At 40.0% G+C, this 19,181-nt stretch overlaps 1 protein-coding gene across 2 annotated transcripts in view; it reads right to left on the bottom strand.

Annotated features, from left to right (window-relative positions):
* Nucleotides 1-500: 500 nt before the first annotated feature.
* ddah1 (dimethylarginine dimethylaminohydrolase 1) overlaps nt 501-19,181 on the bottom strand; it is an 88,226-nt gene continuing 69,545 nt past the window's right edge. For both annotated transcript variants that reach the window (XM_078258480.1, XM_078258479.1), the window contains exons 4-6: nt 14,678-14,797; nt 8,997-9,140; nt 501-4,256 (exon numbers count right to left, since the gene is read on the bottom strand). In XM_078258480.1, the coding sequence (XP_078114606.1) occupies nt 4,140-4,256; nt 8,997-9,140; nt 14,678-14,797 (381 nt within the window). In that variant the 3' untranslated portion in view covers nt 501-4,139. The remainder of the gene's footprint in view (nt 4,257-8,996; nt 9,141-14,677; nt 14,798-19,181) is intronic.

Genomic DNA, 19,181 nt, shown 5'->3' with positions numbered 1-19,181 from the left:
CAGTTTCTGTGAAGGCACCATTTGGACATTCATGGGTGCATACTACAACTATTATAGGAGACACTTGAGAGCATTCTTAACTGACTCTGGCAGTTTGCTGGACACCAGCTTTTCTTGCCTCCAACCGAATAGCAACTGCACTGTTAAGCGCTAGATACAAACCTCATTTTAGTCTGTCTTACATTTTTGGTGTCACTAGATGGTGGCAGAGATCAACGGGCAGAGAGGGGTTGTCTGTGTTGTCACAGCGGGTCCTTACTGAGGCAAAGCCAGATATTCTACACCACTGTAAATGGCCCAGATTCAGCTTTGTATTTCATTTCACCTGACAAAGCCATATGATATGTACCAACACTGTCCCTGAGGATTATACCTGTAAATATAATGTCAAAAATTAATTAAAATGAAATTAATAATCATGACATGACAGGTAAGTTAACATCCACAACTGGGGCTAGCTGTAAAATGAATTAAAAAAACAAAAAGAAGCACAACACAGCTGAATGCAAGGTTAGTTTATTACACAAAGTAGACGAAAGTCTTAATTTATGATTCAAATAATTATTACTCACGTGTATGAAATTTAAGAGACCTCAGTTGGAACAAGGGCAAACACATGATGACTACTGGGATGAGTGAGGGGATTAGTAAGAGGATCACAAAGTCAGCCTACCTTTTAAGGAGCAGTTACTCACAGACAGCCTTGCCAGCAAAGAGCCCAAAATGTATTAAATGTTTTGATTTTAAATCAGCAATAGGAAAAAGTTATAGTGCCCCAGAGCTGTACAACCAATGGGTGATTTGGAGCAATACAAGATCTAATGGTTGACACAACCATAACTTTCACATCTACCAGCCAAATGGCTAGTGATTGTTCAAATTTTACCAGCCACTCAATATATTACTAGGATCAAAGATTATAAAAGTACCAAGAGGCGAAATTCAATAGAACGTTGTGTTGCGTTGGCGGAGCTGCACTCTTTAGATCTTAACGCATCCATGACCGAGCTGCAGCTTGCAATGGAATGTTCTAAAGAGTGCAGCTCCGCCATCTTGGACTAACTTTGCTAGGATTGGGCATAATGTACCTGTTCCAACTTGGAATCGTTTCGAAAATGACGATTTCAATGGAATCGTTTTTTTATTGGAATAGTTTGGAAAATTTGGTTTGAATCTAAGCATTGGTTCCAAATTTTACACGTGCAAGTTTTGATTTCCGTAGCGGCCACCGTACTTCCAGGCGCTTGTTGTGTTGCAGCAGGAGAACAGTAAGCGCCGTGGCTTTATTTAACGTTAAAAAAGGCCCAATAAAACTGTAAATCACCATTGAATTGAAATAAAGTTTTCCTCTTATCTGTGAAATAAGCATGTGACCCGTTTCAGCTCCACCCCTCAAAGAATCGGAATCTAGAATTGATAAGAACTGGAATCGAAAAGGAAGAATTATAATTGGAATCAGAATTGTTCAAATCAAAACAACGTCCAACCCTATAGATTACAGTTGTTTTTTTGGCTGGTGAGTGAAGCAAATCTACCAGCCACTTGCATATTTTCCCTGCATTTGGCTGGTAAATGGTGCTAATTTTGAACCCTGGTTGACATTATACTAATCAGACTGTGTATGACTGGTCCTGCCTGGCTTAGCCTTCAGAAGTAAGTGCATGAGAATCAGAACTGGATGCTCTGCAACTATGCTATCACCCTGCATCCAGCCAGCCACCTCTGTAAAATATACTACTACTGTCACACTTTAACAGCAGTCCATCACATCTATAGTGTTCGCCAGACTGTATGATATCATGGCCATAAATTAGCCCAGATCGTCTATGAGGCAATAGCAGAGGGTGGGAGAGATCGACTGTTCAGAGTGAGACAGAAAGACAGAGAAAGTTTAAGAGAGTCAGTGTTTACTGGTGTACAAGCCTCTCCTCCCAATAGGAATTCTTTCCATGTTTCATCACTGCCCACTTGCCCATACACAAACGTCAACAGAGAGAGGTTGAATCACCTCCTGATGTCATTTCCTCAACTTTCACTTACAATCACGTTGAGAAAATACATGGTTTAACATGTGATGGGCTTTAACGTGTACAGTATTTAGTGTAAGTACAGTATACATGTTTACATACACTATGTTGTCATATCTACAGTCCTCAAACATGAATTCAGCATCAGCAGAGATAAGGCCACCAAAACAGAGCTCATCAACATCCTTTAAACTCCGGTTTGCAGCCAGCATGGTAAACCCACATGGAGACACACCAAACAGTAAGCTTGTTCTGCATGCAGAGTGCAAACTCTCTCACTGCAGTCACATTGGGTGCTATTGGATTTAATGGAACAGACATCAGTTTCACAGCATGCTCTGAGTCATTTTTCGAGTAAAAACTGCCAGACAGGAGAAAAAAAAGAACCAGTGTAATCAACAACAGAGGCAGCACCAATGGAGTGAGAAAACTACAGTGCCTTCAGAATCATTTAGCAGGAGAGAAGTCATTGGTTTAAACAGACAGTGTACATTAAGAGGAGCAGAGGTGTTATGTTGGAATAAATGAAAGCTTAGTTAATCTTATAATAATGAAAACATACATTTCCCACACAGACAGCTTTTATCGGTTCTCTGCATGGTTGGCACAGATTAGTAAATTTGCATCCCCGCGCAAATCTGAACAAAGGCTCACCAGGAGGGATGCCAACTTGCTTAACAAAATGGCAGCATATTGTCCTTAATAAATTAACAGGCTACTATTAGCTTCTCTAGCTGGTGGCACTTATTGACATCTGTCAAAAATCATCTCCAGGACAATTCTATCGATACCGATGATTAGTAAATAATTGTCACGAAAAGTAAAAGAACCTCAGGCCTCAGTGGCCGATCAATCATAAAATCCTCATAACACCGTGATCATACAGAAAGCTCATATCTCCAGAAGGCTTTTCAAGAACTGTATTTTCAATAGAGAAATTAAAACAACCTAATAGATACATGGCCATGCATTTTATAAAATACAGAATTGTTTGTTTGTGGTTTTGAAATACTGTACGGTTGTGAAATTTACTCAGCACCAACTGTAACAAAACAAACAAAAAAACAGCAGTAATTTAACTATTGTGATATTACAGCAATAGCAGGATTTATTTTCTCCATCTTGCTCAAAAATACAGTTCTTGAAAAAATAATAATTACAAACTGAGTCCCAATTGCATTATACAACCAAACACACACACAATTAAATCACAGTAAAAATGGTGCATGTAAACAGTATAAAACAACTGTAAACATGTTCCACTGGAGACGTCTGTTAGTGATGTAATTCATAAATCTGCAGTGTAATGTTGGTAAGACTGTACTTTTAAATGGTAACAAAAACAATTCATCAGACAGATCCATCCGGTTTTGTTGGTCCAGTGCTCTTTTCTGTGTGGTTCTCTTAAAGGGTTGTGAATATCAAACAGTGTAAGCAAGGATTGGTCTACAGTAAGGGGCTCTGCAGGTTCAAAGGGGGGGGGGGCTCAACATTGCACATAGTCTAGTACTCTTCTGATCTGGGATCGGATTAATTCAAATTGTAATAGTTTGTAAATAGTTGCAAATACTGTCAAAAACGTATCAGAATCAGAAGTTTTATTGGCCAAGTATACTTACATACACAAGGAATTTGACTTCGGTAGGTGTTAACTCGTTATACATTCAACAAATAGACATGTAGTAGTAAACAATACATGGCTTAACATGGGGAGAATTTATGACCCATTTTCTAACTGGCTAGCTTGTTCTTTTGCCTTGTATTCAGCTTTTTATAGAAAATGTTAGAATATATCCAAATCTAGAGCAAAGTAAGACTAATTTCAAGTAATATCCTAATTCTTACAGTGACAACAATAACCTAACACTAATTGTGTTTCATTTCAACTGAATTACTCACACACTTTTTAAGAATGTTTAATGTAATTTAAATGTTGGGGGGGGGGACCAGATGACTTGCTCCAATTTATATTTCTTTGTCCCTCAGCAACAACAAACTTGCCTATCCTTCCTCTAAGTACCAAGATAGTTTTGCTAAACCTCAGGATCCTTGGCGATTGGATACAGGCTCCGCTAGGTTACCATGCACTGAGAGACCCCCTGGTGAGCGCGCTCAGATGTTGCCCTTCTTGTTGATGAGTACAGAGCAGCATGTGAGAGCTCCATCCACTTTGACCTTCTCCATGTTGGACACGGGGATCAGCATGTGGTCCTTTAACTTCTCGAACACCTGCGGGACACACAGACAAGGATGTCATTGGGAAAACTAACATTCTGATATTTTAGATTCACATATTATTGAAGGCTATTATTAAAGTATGTTAACTGAAATTTAAAAGACCACGGTGTTCAGCCAAATATCATTGGCAAAGCATGTTTTAATACTATATTTGGGAATCAAGAACCTGCCCTTAAAAAAAAATCAAAATAGATATCGTCATGACAACAGCTGTTCCTGTGTTGCCTCCTGACTCTGCTCTTGGGTACCACATCTAGTGTGACAGGTATTGACCAGCCAGCAATACAACAAGCCCTTTGGAAAAGGCTAGCTCAGTACAGCCTAGTTGGCAGTAGTTAATCTGAAAGGCTGAACTTGTACAACACTTGAGTTTGTTTACTCTACTTGTCAGCTCGTAATGTTCTGTGATATAAAAGCCCTGCAGAGAGACACAAACTGTGAAGTAGGAGAACAAGCATTTAGGAAGATTTCCTGTTCTTGCGGCAAAATATTAAAAAAAGATGGGAGTGAGAAATATTACGACATTCTCAAAAGACCCTCGTAAAGTAGTGTGTCACCCTGTGGACATTTTCCAGAAGAAAACCAGTGTTTTCCTACCAGACTTCCAAACCAGGATATTTTTCTCTTTAAACTCTCATTTTAACCCTGCTGTGATACTGAGCGAGGCCTTGCGGCACAGCCAGAGGGAGCAGCTAAACAAATTCTTATCTCATGATGCAATATGGCTGACGAAGCCTCTGGCGATCCAAATGCCATGTTTAAAGACACCGCACTCATGTGTCTTATACATACTGATTCTTCTCTATCTAAGACAGTTTGTGTAACGTGGGCAGGAGTACAGGTCAGGGCCCTTCTTAAGTAATTTAAAAAAAATGGCACTACACCATCCTACTATTCTGTGACACCATTATACCACTTAAAAAAATAGTGTTTATGCATATTTCTATACACATTTTCGCATAGTATTTGGTCACAATTTATTGGACAATTTATTGGATACATTTATATTTTGTGATGACACTAAATGAGTTCAGGGATTACTAATGTTCATCCTGAGGGGAACATTAATGTATATACCAAATGAAATGGCAATCCATCCAACAGTTTTTAAACATTTCACTCTAATAAAAAGAAAAGTCAACTTCATTGTGACGCACGTGTGGCACACCCAATTAGTGTCCACAAGACATTTCATGTATATAGTATAGATATGATTAAATAGTATCTCTCTATATAAATATATATTACTACTGTCACTTTAAGGAGTGACACAGCGCAATCAGTTGCGTTCCGGTTGCTATGGGGACGGACCTCCGCTCGCTCTCAGATGCAACTTGGGAGAAGACGAGAAAAGCTGCTGTGTCAAACTCTCCTTTTATTTCACCTGTATTTTCAGGTCAGTAATGGGTAAACTGCCCATCTTTACTTGTTGGGGTCTCAACCTTTTTTTCTTAACCCCTGTTTGATAACTAGTGTTATTTGTAATATAACAATAAAAGTGTACATAGAAAGTTTGCCATTGATCGAGGCAGCTAGCTAAGCTAGGCTACTGTAAACAGTCAGCTACCGTCTCGCGAACGAGCTACGGCAGAATGACGTCACGGCTAGCTGCCGTCACGCAGCGAACTGGGTCACTGTCATCCCATTGATTCATGTAGCATAGCATTTCGAGCTCCAAAACGCTGCTAGTTAGAAACGGTTATGTTGACAAGTTTAATGAGTATGATTTAGTAAATACACACTGGTTTTAGAAATGATTATTTTGCCAACTGTAACAAGTAGACATATGTATTGATGTAACGGCTATCTGGTCATGTTAAATGAGTAAATAAGCGATGAGAGTGAATGATTTTCTTCTGATGTATATTGAATGTAAATAAGGTATGAAACTATACAAATATATTTGATAAATTGTTGTTTTAAGAATAAGTGATGTAAATGTCTGATCCTGTATTTCTGTGTCTGTGGGGAATTCTGTTAATACGACCAGTATTCGCTAGGCAGCTATATGTAGCGACAACTTTAATAACAGTGTAGCCATGTGAAGTGCACTATGCAGCCATAGTGGCCTTGAATAACTGATGTAAGTTAGAATGTGAATATATAGAATGAGATATGTCATATGGTGTTATTTTGGAAAATGGAAATATGGCAATGTTTTGTGATTTATTCTGAATGAATAAAACAGATGCAACTTGGGAGAAGACGAGAAAAGCTGCTGTGTCAAACTCTCCTTTTATTTCACCTGTCTTTTCAGGAATTTAAATTTGTTACCCGGTCTCCTTGCCTGGGACCTGTAACACACGTTACAGTAAAAGTTGGGTGATCACCAAAGTTGGACATAAATATCCTCTTGGGAATATGACACCGCCATCCAAAGAAATGGTTTATACAACATTGGGATCAACTCAGGGAAGGTTGTGTTTTTGCATAACTCCATCAAAACAACCCCACTAAATCCCCTGCTGTTTATAGCATCTCTACCTAAAACGTTTTTTGTTTTTTTTTACATTTCCGGCTGAGTTCTCATTACTGCGGTGGCATGGTCCCACACTGTAGGAGCTGCTATATTTCACTGGGCCTCTTGTCTGCTCAGTTTCTTTATCTCCAAACAGAGCCCTCCAGAGCCGTCGCCACTGCTAACCATTAAAGATGCCCCGTCTCCACCCACTTCGACCCCCACCAATCCTCTCTCATGACCCCCTGCCTTTGTTAATGTAGAACTCTTATGTAACTTCATGAGCAAACTAAAAATGGACCGGAGATTAGGACAGACAATGTTTAGAGTTAGAAAGCAGAAGTCTTGCAGAGTGTCTGGAACTGTACTGATAAATCTCTACATCTCATTGGAAAACATGAACGAACTGTAGACTTATTGTGTAGCAAGGCAACTCTCAACTATGTGCTATTCATATTTTTTCACTTTCTTTAAGCTACAATTCCTAAACACAGGTTTGGACCAAAAATTGGTTCCAGGCCAATTTCTGGTGGGTTTGAAAATTATGAAGGAAACTGGATCATGGAACAAACATAAATTCCTCAAATATTGCTCCAAATGGTCCGTTAAAAGGTGCTTCCAAAGCAGGAAGCACAAGGTACACAAATAGATTTTTATTATGCTTAAGTTGAATTCCCTTAGTTAATCTTCCTGGAAAAAACTAAGCTTTTGCCATGGATGTAAGTCCAAAGACATATAATTTTGTGAATTCTTCCCTCTAAAAATAGCTGGCGGAGGTAGGGGTTTTAACCACAGAGTACATTTTGAGGTCTGAGCACTGTCTCTGCAGATTGTAGGGTGCTGGGTTCGATCATGTGAGAATCGTTTTGACTTGTGATTTGGAGTGACCCCAAAGCATCTAAATAACACGGCTACTGCTCAGCCTTTCCAAACCCCAACAGACAAAGTGAGACAATAACATGTGATTCACGGTGAGCTGCTGTGGAAAAAAACATGCAAGTGTCATGAGTGAAAAGCACGTCTTTACGGGTGTTTGCTGGTAGGTCATGGTTTGTCTGAAAGAAATTGAAGAAAGGTTGTGGTTGTATGTGTTACACTGTTGGAGATGAGTTCTGCCAGGTATATTGAGCCAGCATACAGCACTTAACAGTTTAACAAAGAACACATGCTATGAGGATTGTTCTTATAATCAGCAAGAGCAACTCTTCAATATTTCTTTGAAATCAGTATAGATGTCTTTTGGTGTTTCCCTTATGAATTCTTGAAATAGTGCCAACTTGGCAACTAGAAGTACAAAGAGACAATTTTCTATCTAACAGAACGCCATTTTACTTTTATCGGGCATTGGTGCAGTCAGGGAAGCATGTCTTTTTATTTGATACATTTTTGGCATTTTACCTTTATTTTACATTAGACTATAGACCACTTGGCCATGTTGACACCATCCACAAATTTTGTAATTTTCTAATTTTAATAGGAAATAATTTAACATACTTAAACCTGCATTCAATAAAAACAATATGGGCAACTGCAACAAGCTGTAAATACTACACTGACAATATCGCCTTATAAAGTTGATATGGTGAACGTGTTAACAAACAGTGGCTTATTTACACATCCTCAGACACGGAGCAACATTAGCATTTATTTGGAGTTGTGACTGTGTTCATGTCCCTTTTAGCTCTGGTTTGGTCTCCAACAACTGCTATTTATTGCTGGGCAGGACGCAAACATTGGGATCACTGATGAGAGCGGTGAGACCAAGCGGTAAAGTGTTTGACATGACGAATGACTGCTTTCATTTGATCCGTTAAAATATTGATTACAGCAGCTTTAAGAACTATTTTTTTTCAACTTTGATGATAAACTCAAGTTCTAAAGGGGGGGGAAGCACCCAATGTCTCTGGCTCCTAGTCTGTGGTTTGAGTCATGTCCACAGAAGGTCACTTCTCATAAAACTGCAGTTTCCTTTGTTATAAAACACAGTGCTGGCTGTGGTTGACCTGCGGCGGGCTCTGTAAAACAACCACATACTGTAGATTCTGCAGGCTTTCCCTCTCCAGCCAGTTGTTTATCTCAAAGGTCTGGACAGGATGGACAGCAACAAAGGCAAGTGCTCTTAAAATTTAAACCACTAAACCAGTCTGGTTGTCCTGTCGTCGTTTCTTCCTCCCAAAAGGTACCCTCAGTAACCTCAGGATTGTAAATCAATGTGTGATTGCGTGTGTGAGATAAAGTTACTGTGTATGGATGGGAAATGAGCTGAGCATTACCTTCACACTCTCCGGAAACTCCTCTGCTGTGGGGTGCAGAAGCACATGTCCCTTATTAGGTAGGTTCATGTAGATGCAGTTTGCAGCGAGGTCATCAGGCACCGTCAGTTTGTCATAGCGATGGTCACTCATTTGCTGCATGATCTACACCCACACAGATAAGAGACAGACAGGAAGTAGACTTTAAGGTAAACAAACGGCAGGCTGTGGGGCATGCACAGACTTTCAGAGAGACAGACAGAAAACATCAGTTATCCAGACTATCAGGCACTTTGAGTCTCAAGCAAGGCCACAATACCAAAGGCAGCACCACGTCTTTCTGCTTGCCAAACCACTCTCGGGGCCTGGGGGGCCTTAATGGAGAACACAGGAGCAGACAGACATTCTTTCTCAGCAGATGTCATGTTATTTATGTAATCTGAAGGAGGTGAAGGTGGGACAGGCGGCGGGGGGAGAGAGTCTGAGAAGACGCCCATGTTGCCAAGTGGAAGTCAGGGGGCGAGGATGTTATGACCAGAGGAAAGGCAGGTGCCTCTTAATGTTTATGAGCAGAACATCTGCGGACGGATACCTCAGAGACGAGAAGGGGAGGGGAGGTGGAAAGCGAGTTAAAACAAAATTCCAAAGGGTCAACATTCAGAAAAGGTATTTTGAGAAGTGAGATTTTCACAAGATATAGACCTTCTTTTCTTTGTGCTTTTCTACTACTCCTTCAGTCATCTTCTTTAATTATGGACATGGTTAATTGGCTGTTTGCTTAAGATAAGGAGTCAAAAAGGTCACTATAAAAGTTGAAATTATGAAAAAAGAAATGTAAATTTTGTAGATCAGACTTTGCTTATATTAATTACCAAATGCCACGTACATGTATGGGACCACAGTGCATTCAAAATTTTAAATGTGTGACGTGTGTGTGTTGATGTGATGACACAACTACAAACGTGGGAGGAAAATATGAGCTTTGTGAGCACAATGGGCTTTGTGGCTAAATATGTTTTCATTTCACTTCCCACTGCCTGGATCTAGTATAGGGACGATCAGGGTGTTTACTGAGACGGGGAAGGCCTTTTCCTTTGTGAGTTATATAGAAATATGGATTACTTCACATTATATTACTTGCATAATAAGATGAATGCACTCACACTTCTTGCACCCTGAAAGAAATGAACTATTGTCATGTAAATAGATCTCCAACTGATCCAACCCAAAAGCAAATGTGCTGTTCTAAGTACTCTGTTAGGGCTTTACTGGGAAAATCTACTCAGCACACAGAAGTGACACATTTTATGTTTCTGGCAGCAGCAATAGTGCTTAGTTGGAATAAATAGAAGAACAATCGTGAGATTCGTATGAGCAGTTAATCACATCATTAAATAGAAAACCCAAGGAAAAAGACTAGACTCATTGTTAAATAAGTGATCTCTGGGAAATGACGGGCAAAGCCAACACAGAAATGAAAGTTTTGCTCCAACAATGTTAAAAACAAAAAATAAAAAGAAGTAACACCAGTATAGCATAGCTGACTAGCCATAACTCATTTTGTGATGAATAAAAAGTAAATTAACAATCCCTGCTAACGACCCAATACATTAAAATAACTTAATAGGAGCTGATATTGCCGTTTCTGAGTGCAGCGCTGCAGGGTGGAGTACAAGCAGTTTGTACCGTAGTGTACGTCTGGATGTGTGTAACCAGACCAGACACATTCCCAGGTCACTTGTGGGTGTGTTGGATGATTGCAGCAGCCCTAAATGAAAACACTGTCCATGTGCGTGACCGCCAACACTGTCTCTCACACACAGGGGGATTAAGAGTGGCAGAGGGGAGAACAAACGCCGACTCCACCAAAGATCACAGTTCCTGCTTCACTCGCAGTCTCTAAAACATCTCATTTTCTCAATGTAAACAATGGGTGTTAGGAAAATGTCCTACAGCAGGATTTCATCAAGCTTCGTGTAAAGTTGTGATCCATGAAATGCAATTAAATCCTCAGTAAATTCACCTGACTAAAAGAACAGTTGGTTCTCTGTTCCATGTCAGTGGGTGCAACTGGTCAATGAGGCCAAATTACTATTACTATCTATTTTGAATACTGAAGAGGACTTCATTTATTGAAATCTCAGGGCATAATAAATAAAAAAAATCAAGGTCAGGTTATCTTGGTTACTGTATGTTTTTTATAGCAATTCTTAGCTTGTACTTCCAGACGATTTTGCTTATATAGTTCATCTGCCTGACATCTGTAATATGCCTCAGATTTGTGCAAATGTTTAAGAGCAAAAGATAAAATGGAAAAACCAAGGCTTGTACACTGTCATCCTGGCCAGGCATCAAATTACAGCAAATCAGCAGCAACTTACTTCTGGACGGTGGCCGAGGTCCAGTTAATACACAGAGTGGTAACTGGGCAGCAGAATGTGCTCAGTCAGAGCTGCTGAAACTAAATATTTACTGGAAGGTAGTAAACTCCCCTCCTGGGCAATCTCGACGAGTTACCAAAAACACTGACAATTTACTGGACCTGATGCTGTCCACAGTGGCCATCGGCATAATCTGTATTTTGGCCCCTGATATGAATATTTATAATGCTCATTGTAGTAATCCTTCCCAGGGAGCCTTTAAAAGTTTTACGATACATATTTTCACTGATGAACAACAGCAGCATGTACATGACATGACTACTTGGAACTAGGAAGGGGAAATTAAACTGAAATTGGTTCCTGTTGATGTACAATAAATGTTTTTTGTTGCTCCTTGACACATAGTTTACTCTGGAAATACTATTGGTCTAAATGGTGTGTTAATTCCTGCACCCTAAGGTATCTGATGGAAGATGACATTTTGTTATATTATAAACGAACAAGGCAGCAAATTCGAGATCCTGCACTGTAACATATGATATGGTATCAGCTGCTGCCTTTTGACTCTGTAGCTGACCCATAGGCTCAATAACATCATTGGCAAGGAAACACAGTGTTCATATTCCTGATGATACATGCTGCAAAGCTCATCCCTTTTTCTTAGCCACGCTAGCAGTGTGACTCCAGGGATGACAATGTCTGTTGGTCAGTTGTCCACCATTTAGGCCAGACTGATCTCCACAACTATTAGACTATAGATTGCCATGAAGTTTTGTACAGACATTAATGCACCCCCCCCCCCCTTTCCAGGATGAATCTTAACTTTTATTCTATTCTAATACTTTGGTTTATGACTAAATACCTGCTAAACTAATGATATTCCCACCAGCCAAAGCTGTACTTAGTGTTTGGAGCTAATGCTAGAACACTAACATGCTGAAAGAAGATGGTGAATAAACATTATACCTGCTATACTTCACCTTGTTAGCGTTGTGAGCATGTTAGCATGCTGCTGTTAGCATTTAGCTCAAAGCACCACTATGCCTCAGTACAGCCATTAGCGTGGCTGTAGACTCTTTTAGTCTTGTTCGATTATTGTCTCAGGAAAAGACAAGGCGACAATTCAGAGACCTAATTCTAAATGATCTATTGAACATACTAGATAACAATAGACTGTAGATAACCCATCAATTTGTTTATCAAATTTCAAAGTTCATCAAAAAATTTAGAATATGTTCATATTTTGGTAACTTGCTTGTGTATACGTTTGTGATCAGGATTTGGTCATCACACACAACTCATCCTGATTACAACCTTCACCATGTTGTCACCTCATTATCTATAAAAATCCAAGCGTGTAATCATCCTTGAGGTAAAGTTTAAACCCTGACCAGTAGGGAGTAATGACCTCATGAATCAAACAAGGCTGAGTAAAGGGATGACTGGTGAGCTAGAGCCTGCTCTGCGAGTCCCCTATAGGGAGGGAATAAGTGTGTGAGAGAACAGGGAGTGGGTGCTGCAGCCTCTGACAAGAGGCGGTATTTCGGAACGATGACTTCATAAGTAAAGCTTGGCAGTGACAGCGGCAGATGGATGACGAAATCCATCCGGTCAGCATGTATTCTCATCCATGGGAGAGCTAAACACAGACAGGAGACTACACCTGGCCTTCATATACACATTCTGAGCACACATCCGGATAAAGACAGAGCCAACGGAACAACTGCAAAAGAGTGAAAACTAACAGCGTCACATGTCAGTGAGATATACAAAGAGTATGTATCGGCTACAGACCTTCTATTCTAAATCCACACTGCCAACAGGTCAGGGTCTCCTCTCTTGTCTGATTATTTTATACTAGCAAAATTCTAGCTCCCTAAAGACAAACTCCGGCTCCAACTTTAATTTGTACAAAGTGTCTTTGTCCAAGGGTACGCAGACAAGGAGCCTCATTGCCATAAGAGCTGCATCCACATCCAAAACAAGCACTTTGAATTCATTAAAACAGCATTCATGAGATCTCACTCCCCCCACAATGAGAACATTACCTAATTACAAATCCAGGGTCGTTAAAAGCCCTTTAAAACAGGAGCTAATTGCCGCAAGAGAGGGTGACGTAAGCCGTAATAAGAAAGCAAGCAGTCTGTCATTAAGTGTCCTCGCTCCAGTAGCTAATTACTGGGGTGATCAAACAGGCAGGAATCTTAATAAGTCAACACTGGAATATAAAATCAATTAGCGCATGTGTTTATGCATACATTCTTGACTTCTTTTGTACACCTAAGCTATGCAAACATGCATACAAAACCAACAAGTCTGACCTTGTGCTGATCTCAAGTATTTTGCTTTATTAAGATGTGCTGTCAGATGGTCTGGTTGTAATTGCCACCTAATAGGCTCTTACTTGACTTAACCTTATGTAAGGTTGGGCCAGTAGGGGGAGATATCACACTAGGAGGCAAATGAAAAGTCCTGCCAGGGAGGACCTATCAAGGCCAAGGGTGTGTTTGTGTGTAAGTCTTCATACGTATGTAATTAAACATAGAGCATATGTGTCTATGCTGTGTTAATTTGACATTACATATCTCCCTGTATTTCAGTCATGTGTGCTGTGAGAAAATTTTGCGTATAGTCTTGTGTTTTAATGTGTGGGAATTTTAGGGATAATTCCATCAGAGGGATGGGCTAAGATGTATTACGTCTTTGTGAAAACGACCAACGACCAATCTTTCTCTTTCAGGGTGTAAACTGCCTCTTGTTCATGTTGAGCGTGTTCAGCATCCCCTGGGTTTATTTTTTAAGGGCTATTGTTGCGATGGAGCTCGATCGATTCAGAAGCCTTTTATGGGCTAATGAGCTCAAGCTGTTTAATGGAAGGACAATACCTTTGTAATTGAAGCTGGAGTGTAAGCACCAGGGGCAATCCCCTTAGCTTAGCTGAGAATATGAATTAATGAGGAAAGGATTAAGGTGACAGGTGGTCTCATTGTGCTTGCAGTGGGAAGCAGCAATCAAGTTGTAAGTAAGAGAGTCTGCTCTGAATCAACACGTGTGATGTCCTGTCTTGTAGTGTTGTTCTTGCTGAATACTTTGCAGAAAGGGGGGAAAAAAAGAGCTGGCCTCCTAATACCAAAAGCATCGAGCCAAGAGTCACCCCAAAAAAATCAAAAATCAGCTGCGTCAATGTGCGTCACAGTTATATAAACAATGGCACTACATTGATTCAGTGGTTTCCATGACTACAGCTGGGGGAAGCATAGCGATGGGATGATGCTTTGCTTTTACTGCACTGTACAACACATACATACACAAATTCCATACTTTGAGGGCTTTCTGTGCTGGTTCACTGGAGCCGATTACAATAAGGCCGGGTCCTCCCATACTGCAGAAGCTTTTCAGGTGCAGCCCTTCCAGCACAGGCACGGTCGACACAGCGTAGTCCTGCAAAACACAATCCAATTAGGTGAAGTGAAAACTGAATATTATGGATAGGACAGAACCAGGTAATAAAAAATGATTTCAATTAATGGCAGCTCTCTCTAGGGTCAAACTGTTGAGCAGGAATCACTTTGTGTTTTTGGTTTGTGGTGTCATACATTAAGAGCCCGCCTCTACGTTTGCTGACAAGCTGTTTCCTCACAATCATACTTCTACATAGGAGGTTTTCAACTGAGGTTACAAAAAGAGACAAACCTTTTATACTGTATAGCAATGTAATAACCCTATACATAAACTGTGGTACTATTGCCCCACATATATCTACAAATACAAAATATTTGAAAACAAACGTATACGTAATTAATCCAAATAAGATAATCTTTATAAAAAGAAAGGATTGGATTGTACAGGTGTGACAACTTAGTGAAAGTCTTCCTTTGTCAGTAACAATGCTTCATAATCCTTTAAAACCACAACAAAGCGCTGCAGCTCCAGTCAGTGTAAGTAAAATTATGTAATATATGTTGTTTTGTTTTTTTTATCATAAAAGATTCTAAGAGCACTGTGGTGGTGTGTGCAGGATCGTTAAACTGGGTCTAACGTGGCTTTTAAAATGAAGTAGTGAGCAGCTCAGGGGCAGAAACAGCAGGAGTGTCTGGGAGATGATGTTACTGAGCCCAGGGCTCATGGGGTTATTATCGAGCAACTTGTAGGAGCCTGATTGGAGAGTCTTTTTCTGGCTGCAGGATGTTGCATACCACATGTTACAAAACAACACGGCATATAAAAATGCCATAGGTGTCTTTAAAATATAATTAAAGGCTTTTACAACTTTGTTTCCCATCTTAAGTATCTCTATAATATTAAATATTCACGACTAAACAAGCAACAATCAAAGTTATATTATTAAGGTATTACCTATCAACAATATACAGTATATAAAATATTAGCTAGTATGCTTCTTTAGGACTGTGTGAGATCACATTTAATGAACAGTAGCCTATCAACATCGGCAAACAGCACTAGCTCATCACATTTAGTTGCGCTGCCCACTTCCAATCAGTGAGAAAAGCAAGGACAAAATCACATAGAAATACATCATATGAAATGACCAAAGCCTTTTAAACCATGGCAGAAAATGTAGAGTTCATGTAGGATCCCATCGCTCATAGAATGAGGCCCATTAAGACAATGTGTTTTCAGGGTCTTTACATCTGTAAACTTTTCAGATAAAAGCAGCATTGAGCCTGCAATTACATCCATATTGATTTATATGTTCGATATTAGTGCAGCCTAGGATCATTTCTACAAGTTTTTTTTAATTTATTTAAGCCTTCAAACAGCTGATTTTGGGCCGACCCCTTCATTAAAATGCCAGTTGAAAGCCTCCATGTTTTAAGAATTAAAGCCTTGGGTTCATATTTGAAGAATTATAGCATAGCATACGCTGCTGAAATAACACCATTTTACCACTGACTTTGCTTTGATTTTGATTCACTGATTTACTGGACTGCAAGAATTGCCCCACTTTTAAGTTGATTGATGAGCATTTGATACATGATACAGATTGTGACAGATTTACTGTAAGCCTTTCAAGAATCACAAATGCCAGAGTTGGGTCCTACAGAGATTTGTAAACCTTGAAGTGATATTGACCTCTAATTTGAATTATGACAGGATATGAGACTTAAAGCTTATTTGCCAAGACCTTTCCTTCCTAAATCTACGTGAATGCATTTATATGAGCATATCAATTTAGGTTTGTGCCTAAGAACTGACATCAGTGTGTTTTCTTAATCACACAATGTGTTTTGAATTGGTTTTTATAGCTCTTAGCTTCATAAAACACCATGAAGTATTGTGAACATTCTCCATAGTTTGACTCTTTTGTGACATTTTCCATTCAAGTATATGTTAACACTTTTCAGGTACTGCATCATTAGCTCAATTAAAGCACTATGATTCACTGAAATTGTTATTGTGACTGAATGACCAAATAGCACTTGGCATTTCATCATGCGAAAAACTGAAATTACTCCATCCTTGATGTTTTCCTGACCTCTTTCCTTGGCACTTGTTTAGAAAATACAAAAGGGCAACTGGGAATTTTGCAATCTGAACTTCCTTCAAACCTTATCCATGAACAGGAAGTTTTCTTGCAGTGCAAAATTAGAAATACGAGTCAGACCTTTCTCCTTGTCAAGATAAATCCTCATGGGAATTAAGGGAGAGACAGAGTGGCTTTTCATCTGCACCAACAGGCTGACTTACTGCTATGTTGTGAAAAGACCCTATTCACCACCCCAGAAGTTCATATCTGTGTCATTTTGGTACCAGTTAGGGGTCAACACCTCTAGCTGCAGACAAAAAGAAGTGGCTTGGCCTCTATATCACTTCTTCCTGAACAAACCCATTCAATCAACAGCTCCATCTGCTCTGACCTCTGAAAGGACCATAAAGAAAAGAGCTCTGACATCTGTACGTAGTTGTTGAGTGCTAAACAAACCTGGCAACCAAGTGATTCTTAATGTGATAATGAAAGGAAAAAACAACAGTGATAGGAGGAATCAATCTGATAAAAAACGGAAAGAACAATAATGGACGCTCAAGTGATTTTTCCTAGTGTCATTTGCCAGAGATGCATCATTAAGTCCTGTCTTATCAAAGATAAGAGAAAACACTGAGAAATCCATAATAAGGAATTCAAATCAAATACAGATGGGAAGAAGGAAGCACACCAATAAGTCCATTCAGGTTACCGTAATGTGTTGAACTCTTGACATCATGACCCACCTCTGAACTTGTGAGCCAGCCGGCTTTTCTCTTTTGTTACAGTCTCTTAGAGCAAATCCAAAAGCGATACACATAAAGTCTGCAGTATGAAACGTCTTCACATTACAATAACAGTAAACAGGACAGATAGAATCAGTCTGTGTTTGTGACCCACACAGTGACCTTGTTTGCAGGCTGCATGCCTAAATCCTTCCAGCGATAGCCTGAATCTGTTGTTTCACTGATGTTTTGGGATATTTTGTTGAGTATTTCCTTTTGATGTGTGTGCCATGTGTGAGTGGTGATTGTTGAGCTCAAATGTGGCTATCAAGGTCATGCCACAGCGCATGGGAATTAGTCAGCAAGTAGCTGAAAAGGAAAATATGATGAAATACAAAATCATTGACATCAGCAAGGCTTGAAAAGACACACAGACCGTTGCCTTTTACTTAAAGGATAAAGCTGGCGATCAATATTTTGCTTACCGTCAACAAATACAATGAAAAGACCAAAACGAACAAGGCGTCTCTCAATACTCTCTGAAATCCTTAAATGGGCCAAATGTATATACTTTCATCTTAAAAAATTGTAAATTTCCTAAAATAATTGACATGGTAGTTTTTAATCAAACGTTACTCAAGTAATGCACTAATTTCATTTTATGTTAGCAGGACAGTGTACAAGTTCAACAATGAAGGACCCCCAGGTTAACACTGTGGGTCACTGATTTGTTTAAATAGTTTTTGAACAACAGTTATACAACTAGTAATACGCTTAATCCGGCTCTGGCAACACAGGCAGTACTTAAATAGTTGGTGGGTCAATTAGTCGTTGATTTTGGTCTTTTCATGGGATATGTTGACAAAAAGAAAAACATAGAATATCATCTATCCTACTGAAGATGAGTAAATGAATGATGATGTAACATTCCAATTTAAACGGAGAAAAGACTTACTCTCAAGACTTTGCCTCCAGTGATCAAATCAACAATAAAATAGCCAACAGTTCATTCATTTACTTACAATGTAAAGCATGAAAGACTGAACTTTGACATGGAAGTATTGATTGATGATGATACAATAGTTAATGAGGCAAGTGTTTTCTCCGGGAACCATCACCTTATCGTGGTGGAGAGGTTTGTGTGTCCCTATGAACCTGAGGGCTGTGTTGTCTGGAGCTTTGTGCTCCTGGTAGGGTCTCCCAAGGCAAAGTGGTCTCAGGTGAGGGGCCAGACAAAGAATGGTTCAAAAATCCTATGAAAAATCGAGGAAAGGATGAAGTGACCCTGCCCGGAGGAAGCCCGGGGCCCCCGTCTGGAGCCAAGCCCAGATGGAGGGCTCGTCAGCGAGCGTCTGGTGGTCGGGTTTGCCACGGAGCCCGGTCGGGCACAGCCCGAAAAAGCTACGTGGAGGACATCCCTCCATCCCATGGGCCCACCACCTGTGGGAGGAACCGCTGGAGTTGGGTGCGCTGCCACATGGGTGGCAGTGAAGGTCAGGGGCCTCGACGGACCAGACCCGGGCAGCAGAGGCTGGCTCTGGGGACGTGGAATGTCACCTCTCTGTGGGGGAAGGAGCCGGAACTTGTGCGGGAGGTGGAGCGCTACCGGTTAGAT

Source organism: Sander vitreus, chromosome 9, assembly GCF_031162955.1.
Source record: "Sander vitreus isolate 19-12246 chromosome 9, sanVit1, whole genome shotgun sequence".
NCBI classification, from domain to species: domain Eukaryota; kingdom Metazoa; phylum Chordata; class Actinopteri; order Perciformes; family Percidae; genus Sander; species Sander vitreus.
Note: the sequence above shows the minus strand (reverse complement) of the source record. Positions and strands in the feature narration are given on the sequence as shown.